The 12,751-nt window shown below is 40.4% G+C and overlaps 1 protein-coding gene across 2 annotated transcripts in view; it reads left to right on the forward strand.

The window, feature by feature from the left end:
- Positions 1 to 2,190, forward strand: part of VSTM2B (V-set and transmembrane domain containing 2B) — a 48,872-nt gene extending 46,682 nt beyond the window's left edge. For both annotated transcript variants that reach the window (XM_087971507.1, XM_087971508.1), the window contains exon 5: positions 1,808 to 2,190. In XM_087971507.1, coding sequence (XP_087827633.1) covers positions 1,808 to 1,896 — 89 coding nt within the window. In that variant the 3' untranslated portion in view covers positions 1,897 to 2,190. The remainder of the gene's footprint in view (positions 1 to 1,807) is intronic.
- The last annotated feature ends 10,561 nt before the right edge of the window (positions 2,191 to 12,751 follow it).

The raw sequence follows: 12,751 nt of genomic DNA on the forward strand, positions 1-12,751 counted from the left end.
AAAAATGGCTTTTTGTTTGGAATTAAACCCTCCTCCCTACAAGGAAGGGGAGAGACAACAAGGAAGAATTTGTGGCTGTGTAGTACATCTTAGAAAGCATTTGTGCCTTTTGGCAAATTGATGATTTTTGACGGGCCATGTCCACTGCAGTAGCAATTTTTGTGAATACACTTAATCCTTGTTTAGCAATGGCCTCATTTAGCAACCATTTGCAGATTCAGCAGCGACAAAGAAGTAACTTTACAAGCAACCTTCTCATTTTGTAGACCTATAAAGCAAAGCAAAGGTGAAGTCCGGTCATAAACATGGTCATGGTTTCATTAAGCAACAGCTTCACTTAACAGTCAAGTTGCTGCTTCAATGTGGTTGCTAAACAAGGATTACCTATAATCAAAGCTCCTGCACATACAGACAGGTAATTTAACAGATAATTTAACAGATAATCAGAGTTGGAAGGGAGCTTGTGGGTCATCTAGTCCAACCCCACGCCCAAGCGGGAGACCCTACACCATTTCTGACAAATGGCAGTCCAATCTCTTCTTGAAAGTTTCAAGCGATGGCACTCCCACAAATTTATGAATGGTTGGAGTGATCTGAAATTCTTGCCATTCCAGCTGTGTTCTTTGTCTCCCATAGGCTTCGTGGATCCTTGCACAATTCTTCATTGTGAAACATCTGCATCTCTAGACTCCAAATTATAGGATGGTGAATGGATGCACCTACAGTATATAACTTTGTTTTTAGGCTAAATACACTATATTGCCATGTCTGTTTTTTACTGTGTGGTGTTTTAGTTCCCTACACATCCCATCACTACCTCTACCATCTTCCAAAGGTGCTTTTTCAAGAGGCAATTGGACTTACTTGTTGTTCTTTGAAGACGTTTCGCTTCTCATTCAAGAAGCTTCTTCAGCTCTGACTGGTTTCAATTCCCCATCCATCATCTAGTCAGAGCTGAAGAAGCTTCTTGGATGAGAAGCAAAACATCTTCAAGGGAAAAACAAGAAAGTCCAATTGCTTCTTGAAAAAGCTGAAGAAGCTTCTTGGATGAGATGTGAAATGACTTCAAACAAAAACAAAAAAAAGTCCAATTGCCTCTTGGAAAAGCACTTTTGGGACAACCATGACCTGGATGACTGAGAATCTCCATAGACATCTATCTCTACTATCTTTATCGCTCTCTATCTCTTACCTCTACCTCTATTTATTTCTCTCAATTTCTCTCCATAACTATCTATCTATGATTAAGGTACTGTATACGTGTATAAAGATATGTTACAGGAATTTGGCATGTCTACTTTCATGAGAATAAAGATTAGGGGTGGCATGATAGCAGTCTTCCAATATCTAAAGGGAAGAGGGGGTCAATCTATTATCCAAAGCACCTGAAGGCAGGCTAAGATGCAATGGATTGAAACTAATCAAGGAGAGATCTAACCTAGAATTAAACAGAAATTTCCTGATGGTGGGAACAACTAACCAGTGGAACAGCTTGTTTTGAGAAGTTGTGTGTGCTGCATCACTTGGGGTTTTAAAGAAGAGATTGGACAACCACTTGTCTGAAGTGGTATAAGATCTCCTGTTAGAGCAGGAGACCAGAAAACCCCAACAGTCCCTTCCAGCTCTGTTGTTCTGTTATCTCTTTTTCTATCTATCTCTCTATCATTTCCATGCCTTTCTCTTCCAAACCACAACAAGGTAATTGACCAATAATTCTGCCCTAAATGCTGTGCCAATAATTTCCAATTAAACTTCGTTTTTCTCTCCTTCCCTCCTCTGATATTTTCCTTCGTTCTCTTTTCCCTAGGTACAGAACCTATTTATGCCACTCACTCATTCTTCTGTACGCTCCTCTTCACGCTGCATAAGCTTGTACACTTGTTATTAAACCACTGATGGACTTCTTTATCCAATAATCCTCAGCCAAATGGATGAGACCACGACTAGAGCAAAATGAACAAGGCAACAACCCTCAACAAGAACTACAGTCTTAAAAGATGGACAGAGAAAGACTGGAAAGGAAGCATGACACATCCCACAGGGGAAGGGTAAAGCATATTTTTGGGGACATTACATGAAAGGCTTGTCACCTGACATGATAAATTTAGTTTTAAGATCCTGTGGCATCAATGCCCTATTTCACACAAGGTAGCTATAATTTTATCTTTTCCTTTTGCAATTGTTTTCTTTTTTTAAAAAAAAATCTTTCCTCTGGTAATTAATTTTGCACGAACTGTTGAACAGGAAGAGGCAAAGCTCTTCTGAAGGAAGGTTCTTTTTTTTTTTTTAAATAGATACTTGTGGTTAGGATTATTATTATTATTATCATTGCCTCCCTCTCCACACTCCTTTTTAAATTATTTCTTTTTGAAAACATTGATTTTAAAAAAAAGGCACATGTTACCGTGATGGCTATTCACTGTCAATAATATTTATTTTTAAATAGAAAAAAAAATAAAAGATTGGAAACAAGGTAAGACATTTGTTTATAAACTGTATTGTATATTGCTGAATAACAGTTGAATAATAAAAAAATGGAGATTTTGAAATAAGTTTTTTTTTTTTAAACCAAGATCTGAAATGCCACCTTTTCACTCCGATATTGGTTTTCTAGAAGAACAAAAATTGCTACAGGATTTTTCCTCTTTTTATGGGAGGAGGAGGTTAGTAGTAGTAGCTTGTTCTTGGGCAGAGTGTAATAAATCAGTGGTTGTGGGCCAGGACCATGGAGAGTTCCTAGGCTTGCAGGCTGAATGTAGCTGGATAATAAGGCAGGAATTTGGCTCAACATCTGGATTGATCATTACAGAAATAGATTATATCTCTCAAGAGGTGGTTTTTGACCCATAACAACTTGTTTCTGCGCTCTGCAATAGACTGCAATTTGCATTTTCTGTTCCAAATTATCTTGGACTTCCTTTCATATTTGCCCGTAGCTAATGCATTTGATCTTCCTATAAGGGATGCAACTGTTCCCCCATTTGATTGCTGCATTGTGAAGATTGAATGAACAGATCTCACCCAGCTGATAGAGTGGTTTCAGTTTCAAAAACATGTTTTTATTCTTTTGTTAAAGACACCCAGTACTCCCAGCCCTCGACAAGTCCTTACATCACTAAGTGCTCTTTGAACACGTTGTGTTTGAAACCAAAGAAAGAGTCGCTGGTATAAACCACTTCTGTCCTTTGAATCCTTCTAATATTCCTTGACAATCCCTTTGATTGGGGAATTGTGAAGGCTACTAACCCACAATGCTTCAGCTCTTGGATTGTGGCTAAAATCAGAGTGATTTGGAGGTGGCAGTAACTGTGAGACTGGCTCCCACAAAAGACACTGAGTTTAGACTCACAGAATAAGCCCCAGTGATTCACACTCTGACCTGAACCCTAAAATAAAACCCTTAGTAAGACCACACCTGGAATACCAGATCCAGTTTTGCTCCTCCTGTTACAAAAAAGATGTGGAGACTTTGGAAAAAGTGAAAAGAAGAGCAACTAAGATGATTAAAAACCTGGAGACTATAACACACGAAGAACAATGGCAGGATTTGGGTATGGTTAGACTAGAGAAAAGAAAGACTAGGGGTATTCCAGGTGGGGAGGGGCTGCCACAAAGAAGGGGTCAACTTCCTTTCCAAAACACCAGGGGGCAGGACAAGAAACAACGGGTGGAAACTAATCAAGGAGAGAAGCAACCTGGAACTAAGGAGAAATTTCTTAACAGTGAGAACAATTAACCAGTGGAATAGTTTGTCTTCACAAGTTGTGAGTCCTTCATCCCTGGAGATTTTGAAGAAGAGACTGGACAGCCATTTGTCTGAGATCTGGTTCTCCTGGCTGAACAGGCAGTTGGACTGGAAGACCTCCAAGATCCCTTCCAGATCCCTTCCAGATCTCTTCTCTTCTCTTCTCTTCTCTTCTCTTCTCTTCTCTTCTCTTCTCTTCTCTTCTCTTCTCTTCCCTTCCCTTCCCTTCCCTTCCCTTCCCTTCCCTTTCCTTCCCTTATTCTATTCTATTCTATTCTATTCTATTCTATTCTATTCTATTCTATTCTATTCTAGGGCACATATAGAATCTGGAAGGTCACTTCAGAACTTCATGCTCCCATGCAATAAATGACTGTTTGCTTATTAGCGTTATGCTTCAGCCAACAGGTAAGAGTTGATATGAAGGTAAACCTTTTGCTATGTCCTTAAAATCTTAATAGGGAAGATTTGTGGGGGGAAGGTTGTTGTTTGTTTATTTCTGGCAACCAGATGGTCTCCCGAGGCCCTTAGCCCTCTCAATCCAATCTACCCTTTCAAATTACAGGTTCTGGATGAATGCTGATTTGATCCACATTTTCTGAAAAGAATCACATGGCTTGATCTGAATAAATTGTCCTTGACTTTCTATTTTCTCTCTGCATTTACATTCTACATATTAGTCACAGAGTCAATTATCTGCACAAGGAATTGACATCAATTAAAAGGTTTTGTGTGTGTGCTGGAAAACCATATGTAATAATTGGGGGAGGGGCTCCATCCCTCTCCTACCCTCACACCCCGCTGAGCTTTTAATCATATTAGTAGAGCAGAAGGACATGGAGGTATAAATCCAAGGCAATGAGGCGGGGGGTGTTTATGTGTGCCTGCGTGAAAAAAATGAACAATAATCACATCAGAATTGAGCTGTAATGTGGAGAATATAACTGTGGTGTCAAAAAAAGAACAAGGAGAAGGTTGAAGTGATCTGCAAAAGTGGAAGCAGGGAAGGTTTCTATCCTTGGTCATCTGTGAGCATGTCTAGATAAAAGAATTGGATCCAATGAATTAGGTACGGTCATTCTATCTGAAGCTGTGGGAAGCCATCACCTATCAATGTTAGTAATATTAAAATTTTAAAATCCTAGATTTGAACCATGTAATGAGATAGGTGAAAATAAGATAGATTGCTTGGCCTAATATTGACTTATGTGACCAAACAGAGGGTTTGGATTGGCAGTTCTAGGTCTACTCAATCTTCTCCAAAATTGGAATCTTCAAGATGGTTGGAACAGAGACATAGAATCAAAATCACCTGAAATATTAGTACCACTTTATAAATCCTTAGTAAGACTATACCTGGAATACCACATCCAGTTTTGGCTGCCACGTTACAAAAAAGATGTTGAGACTTTGGAAAAAGTGCAAAGAAGAGCAACTAAGATGATTAAAGGCCTGGAGACTAAAACACATGAACGGTTGATGGAATTGGGTATGGATAATCTAGAGAAAAGAAGGACTAGAGGTGATATGATAGCAGTGTTCCAGTATTTGAGGGGCTGCCACAAAATAGAGGGGGGGTGGCAACCTATTTTCCAAAGCACCAGAAGGCAAGACAAATAGCAATGACTGGAAATTAATCAAGGAGAGACGCAACCTGGAATTAAGGAGAAACTTCCTAATGTTGAGAACAATTAACCAGTGGAATGGCTTGCATTCAAAAGATGTGGGTGCTTCATCACTGGAGGTTTTTAAGAAAAGACTGGACAGCCACTTGTCTGAAATGGTATAGGGTCTCCTGCTTGAGCAGGGGGCTGGACTAGAAGACCTCCAAGGTCCCTTCGAGTTCTATTCTGACTGATTTGAATTACAAGTATTCTCAGCCAATAGGTACCAAACTGAAGGTCTATCAATGGTGTATCTTACTGAATTTTATACTGGGTCATCCTATTCTTTCCAATGCAGGTAAGAAGTAAAGCCCATTGTATCTTTAGCCCTTTCATCATTGAAAGGATCCCTTCGTAGGATTCATTCATGGGCACAAATCTTGAGCAACCAAGCTTCATCTTATTCACTCTGCACAGGTAGCTTTGCTTTTAGTTTTAATTGCAGGAATTTGGGAATAAACGTTCTTTGAGAATATTTAATTGGCCTTATCACTACAGAATCTCACAATATTAAAACTGAACATTCTCTTCTTGGCTTTGAAAGAAGAATCTTCTGGTATTTCCTAACCACAAGCAACCCAATAACTGGTCAACTCATGACATCCACCATTCAGAAATACCATTGAATTGACCAATGGAATAATGGAATCTTTAAAGAGTCTGCTGATTCATGGATTTTAATAACCAATAACTTAGACTTATATATCACTTCACAGTGCTTTACAGCCCTCTCTAAGCAGTTTACAGAGTCAGCATAATTGCCCTCAACAAACTGGATCCTCATTTGACCCACCTTGGAAAGAAGGAAGGTTGGTCAACCTTGAACCTGGTGAGATTTGAACCACCAAAATGCAGGCAGCCAGCAGTCAGCAGAAGTGGCCTGCAGTACTGCATTCTAACCACTGTGCCACCATGGCTCATGAACATATTAAAAGCAGAAACAACAGGAATGTAAAAGCTTCTTTTAATTAATAAAAAAACAAGCATAGCTTCTTTAAAAGCCCAATTAACTACAGTACATCAACTCATTAAAGCAGCCTGGTCTTTTTTTTTTTTTAGGATTACAGGAAAAAGACAAAGTGCCTCCTCTCCCCCAATGACTGCTTTAATGAGACTTTGGCAAAGTTCATTATTCTCTGTCACAGAAATTCAAGTAGTTACTATTGCAAGTCTCCCGCAATTTATTATTTCATTTAAAAAGAGGAACCGAAAAATATGATGGGATCAAAAAAGAAAAAAAAATCAATGTCTTAATTAATGCATCTAGCCAAGACAGATTAGTGGAGCTTAACTGGGAGAATATTAATTCCCAAGTGCAGAGCGCTCATTTAAAATTGTAAGAGCATTCACAGCCAGGTAAAAAGTAATGATGTCTCAAGCAAATTTTAAGTACTTTGCAGTTGATACTATCTTAGTAAAATCAGTAAAACTCTGGATAGAATTCTATGCGTGTTTGCTCAGAAGTAGACCTCACAGCATTTAGTCACTGTTGTCAGGATTCCAAGTAATGCATCCATCAAGTCCCTCAAAGAACAGTTTTTTTTGGATACATCATATATATTGGCACAAACTGGTGAAAGACAACTCTGAGGTTTCCCGCGGCTTTCACCTAATTAAAAAGTAAAAGATTTCCCTTTCTTCCCCACCCCTCAAGTCACTTGTCACAATGTCCAATCCAGGTTCTGGGAGGTTGCTGGGTTACTGGCTCCTCCTCTGGCCAGCCACCTGTGAGAATGTCCTTGGTTCCTAGAGGAAACTTTATTGTTATGGTTACTAAACCTTATCTAAGTATTTTCCCCCTCCCACTGCTGTGTGGCAACCCTGAAGCCTCCAAGGTGGCTTTGGCCAGGCTCACTTCAGGGTTGACAACTATCTAGAAAGATAACAATAAAGAAGAGAACGTGCTACACATTTTATAGAAGAGGATATGTGTAGCTCAGGGTTGAATTGTGGGATCCTTGGTTGGTACTCTCTTGCAGACATTTCATTACCAAACTAGATAATATCATTAGTGTTAGGTGCTAGCACTGATGATGCTCCCTGGTTGGGTAATGAAATGTCTGCAAGAAAATAAACAAGCTCAGACAGCCGATCTGAGCATCAAGGACCATGCACAATCATTTCTAGTATTGGTGCAATTTTAGAAAGGGTTACTGTAATTTATTTATCTATTGATCACATTCTTGGAACCTCCTACAGACCTCACAGAGTGGCTCTGGGGGTTTTCAATAAAATATGAAAACACACACACACACACACACAAAAAAAAACATGCCAAGAGTCTTTCCCAGCAGTGGACTATTTATGGTCATTCCTAGGCGAACCTAGATTTCTTTTTACACAATCTGTAAATGTTAAAAATTAAAAGGATGCAGAGACAATGAAAACAATGTTTAAAAAATTAATTAAATGACAGAGAGAGGCTTCGGGGATGCCAACCAGTCCCAGGGCTGCATCATGCCTCTCCACATGTCCCACGCAAGGCTGCAGAGCCATGTTTTCACACCTTCCCAGAAGCCAGGGGATTATTATACCTTTATACAGGGAGTCCTTAACTTACAACCACAACTGAGCCCAAAATTTCTATTGCTAAGTGAGACATTCGTTATGTGAATTTTGCTCCATTTTACAATGTTGTACCACAATTGTTTTATACTGCAGTTGTTAAATTAGCAACATGGTTATTAAATGATTCCAGTTTCCTCATTGACTTTGCTTGTCAGAAGGTCGTAAAAGGGGATCACAAGACCCTGGGACATTGCAAGGTCATAAATATGAGTCAGTTGCCAAGTGTGTGCCAAGAGCACGCTTAAGAGTACTGCAGTGTTGGTCACCACGCTATAAAAAAGATGTTGAGACTCTAGAAAGAGTGCAGAGAAGAGCAACCGAGATGATGAGGGGACTGGAGGCTAAAACATATGATGACCAATTGCAGGAACTGGGCCTGGCTAGTCTAGTCAAGAGAAGGACCAGGGGAGACAGGAGAGCAGTCTTCCAATATTTGAGGGGCTGCCACAGAGAGAAAGGGGTCAGGCTATTTTCCAAAGCACCTGAAAGCCAGACAGGGAACAATGGGTGGAAACTGAACAAAGGAGAGATTCAACCTGGAAATAAGGAGAAATTTTCTGACAGTGAGAACAACCAACCAATGGAACAGAAGTTGCCCTCGGAAGTTGTGGGAGTGCCATCACTGGAGGCTTTTAAGAAGAGACTGGACTACCATCTGTCAAAAATGGTGTAGGGACTCCTGCTTGGGCGGGGGGTTGGACTAAATGACCTACAAGGTCCCTTCCAACTCTGTTAATCTGTATCTGTATCTAATCTGTATCTGTCTGAATTTTGATCACATGACCACGGAGATGCAGCAACAGTCATAAGTGTGAAAAAATGATCAAAAATGGTCACTTTTTTCAGTGCCTTTGGAGTTTTGAACCGTCAGTAGATGAACTGTTGTAAGTTGAAGACGACCTGTATACTAACATATAAACACTCATTATTCCATTATTTTTCATCTTTTATTGCTGCATTCGGGAGGTCACTTGACTGCCTGCAGATCGAGCAGAAGATAGATGCACCGCAGACATGATAACCTGACTACCAAATTTTTGCTGCCTTTTGGATGTTTAAGGCATTTTCTCCTTTCAGGGCAAATTTAGTCTTGAGTCTTCCTCACCCCTTCCCCACAAATTATGCAATGGAAGCGGTTCCTTTACGCCAACATTTCCCTTCAGATGGTGGGGAACGGCAGACAACGCGCGCTTAGCAAATTGTGCCCATTGGTGTGTTTGTCTCAATTTAAAGTCAGACAGAGTAATAACTATACCAGGCAATGATCCAGAACAAGGAGTGCTGGTAGTGACTATTGATCACTCTTTTGGAAAACAAGGAAGCTTGAAGCTTTCTGGAGAGACGGGACATGTTCGGCTGCCAAAAGAAGCATGAGCTAAAAAGGCAAAGGGCGTCTCTCTTTTTTCAATTTCCCCTGTTGAGAGCATGACTGTTTCCGTGTAGGTGACCTGAGCCAGGTGAGCTGAAACAAGAGCTAGGAGACTCCAAATCTGAAGACATCCAAATATGTCTTCACGGGAAAAACAAGGAGGTAAATTAGGCAGGCTTCCCGGCCAGATCAGGCTGATTTTTTTGGCCTAAAGGAGGAAAAAAGGGTACAGGACCATCTCCAAGAAGATGTCCTACAAGGTCACCAATATGTATGGTTGTAGAACATGAGGATGGAAGAGGATGGATAATGGATAAATAGTTATAAACGGCCGGTAGAAGCCATGATGCTGTCATGCACACTGCGGTGCAAAGTAAAAAAATAAATTTCACAGGGTTCGATGTGTTTTTCAGCCACATATTTAACTTGTGGCTGTAAATGACCCCAGAATTGTGCTTGTAAGTGGTGGAAGTTGTTCAGTGGGTCACCACATTGCTGTGCCTGATGTTACTTTTTTGCTGCAGCAGCAGCAGACTGAAGTAGAGTAGAATAGAATAGAATAGAATAGAATAGAATAGAATAGAATAGAATAGAATAGAATAGAATAGAATAGAATAGAATAGAATAGAATAGAATAGAATGGAATGGAATGGAATGGAATGGAATGGAATGGAATGGAATGGGATGGGATGGGATGGGATGGGATGGGATGGGATGGGATGGGATGGGAAGGAATAGAATAGAATAGAATAGAATAGAATAGAATAGAATAGAATAGAATAGAATAGAATAGAATAGAAATAATGGAATGGAATGGAATGGAATGGAATGGAATGGAATGGAATGGAATGGAATGGAATGGAATAGAATAGAATAGAATAGAATAGAATAGAATAGAATAGAATAGAATAGAATAGAATAGAATAGAATAGAATAGAATAGAAGAAGATTAGAGAATAGAATCTTTATTGTCACTTTAAATTGACACTAATCAGCATACATTAAAATAAAATTTTGTTGCATTCAGCTCTTAAAAGATAACCATTATGCATAGTCCCACACAAATACACATATATGACACAGAGAAACATCACAGTGTAATTCAAATGTATACATATACATGGCGAAAAGAAAGTTTGCAAGACGGATGGCATCAGCACTCAGAATGTAATGACATGACTACAGGGGCCAGGTGTGGCCATCAGAACTTCTAAAACAGGTCATAATTTGCTCTGGGGAGGACCGTCATAACTTCAAGCAGTTGTTAAGCAAGGACGACCTTGGGGAGATGAATTTTAACTTTCTTAAATATTCCTGAATTTTAATTTTCTTAAAAATCAGTCTATGAGCAGGTAAATATGCATCAGCAGAACTGTCGTCTTCCCAGGCCTCACTGGCTAGGAAACATCAGACATTGCAAATCCAAAGGCTTCAGTGCCTTTCTTCACCCATTCTAAAAAATAAAATAAAATAAAATAAAAGGTCTGCCGTTGGGTTCCAAACCCCATAAAACTCAGAACTTTCATCAAAGGAAAACATATCCCATTAGCCTCCTCTTCTGCGGAATCCAGAGGTTTGTCAACACGATCATAAATGTGCATGGGCAATTCCAGCAAGTTTTGGGATCATTACCCAGGGTTAATTTAAAACTTCATCACTGCAGTGCGGCACAGCCGAGACCCCAAGCAGAAGAAGCGCATCGCCGTGAAAAGGCCAGTCCGTGCCTCGCTCGATTTGGCACCCACGTGCAGCTGCCGGTGGCTTTTGCAGAAAGGCAGGGAGGAAGAAAAGAAAAGATTTGTTGCAAGCAACCCCAGTGCCATTTAAGTCATAAATCTGAAAGCGCAGGAGCTGCTCACCTGGACATACCTTCCCATGAGACAGGCTGTGCGTAGGAAGGGAAGAATGCAATAAAACTTGATATTTGGAATTATTTCGTTCCCTGGAATGGGTCTGGCTGAGATTATAGACGTCTGCTTCGCCTGCAGCTTGTCGGTGGGAAGAGACTTCCGTTTGCTGACCTTCAGATTAGGTGTGGGGATGATGTGGGGGGGCTGAAATCCAATATAGCTAAATGGGGGGGGGGAGGTTAGCATATGAGAAATGTTCAACAGAAGGGCTGTAGGCCTCCTTAGACCACGCACTGCACAGACAAGATAATAATCCACTGATAATAGGATTTCTTCAGTAGGCCAGGCAGGGGAAGAAGATAAATCTGGATTTTCTGGTTAAATAATCTGCTGTAGACTGGAAATTATTTCAGACTCCTAATTCTATAGAAATTGCAATAACGACGCGATTCTTTTCTGCCGGCTTTTCTCCTGTCCATCCCTCCCCCCCCCCCACACACACACACCTATAAATTATATGGCGTGGAAGTAACTACAGAAAAACAGCAAATAGCCCTGAAAACTAATTCCTAGGCTCAACATATTTCCATTGAAACCATTTTTTTTTTTTTTTGCAGAAGGCTGTATTCGCCAAAGCGCTAGTGGTGGGGGAGAAGGTGGATTTCATAAGCTTGCCATCTGCTCACCTCCACAGCAGAGTTATGAAAAGAGCTAATCCGTATACAAGGTATGCATAAACCAGGTGGGTGGGAGAGGAGGAGGAGGAGGAGGAGACCCCAAAACTGTTTTTTTTTCCCACAGCAACTGAATATTCTTAGGTCAATGGGGAGTTTGAACCTTACACCCCTCTGTCCCTCAAGAGCAATACACTGGCAGTGTTTAGCTTTCCTTGCAATTCATTTGACTTAATCATTAACTGCGATGCAGCTATGAGTGATTCCCACTGGTAAATCACTTAACACCTTTCATTCCCCCATAATTGGAGTCCAGTGAAGTGGGTAATGCAAAGGGATCTAAAAGCAGATTTAAACTGTCCTTGCAACATGCATTATGCCTGCTATCAAAAGGCTGGCCACGGGCAACGTCAACTTTCAATACGTGGCCCAAGAAAGAGGAGGTCAGGAATGCTGTCCGTTTCTGGGGGAATTCACAGCTCAGGAATAAAATGGATTTTCGCTTCTTTTTTCCGACACCAAAGAAATTTGGTTTTGGGGATTAAGAAGATGAACTATTCCTCCATTGAAGAGAGAGGCTTAACCGCTTTGCCAGTCAAAAATCCTTGGCAGCGAGGTTGACATTTTGAATGTATTTTGCCAGGTTTACAAATGTTTCTTGGGCTCAGCAGACCAAGAAGAGAAACGTGCCAAAATTGATTAGGAACAAGAACACCATCATTGAAAATCAGAGGAAGACATGTTTGCAGCGTTTTAGCTCTGGGGGATACCTTTGGGGGGAAAAAATGCCGTCGACACAATAAAATCACCTTTGGTTTCTGACGCTGGAATTATACCGTGATAGCAATAGCCCTTAGATTTATACACCGCTCTATAATGCT

The sequence above is a fragment of the Notechis scutatus genome, chromosome 9 (genome assembly GCF_049901735.1).
Source record: "Notechis scutatus isolate UNSWTSFEM ecotype Mainland chromosome 9, rNotScu1.2, whole genome shotgun sequence".
Classification (NCBI taxonomy): Eukaryota; Metazoa; Chordata; class Lepidosauria; order Squamata; family Elapidae; genus Notechis; species Notechis scutatus.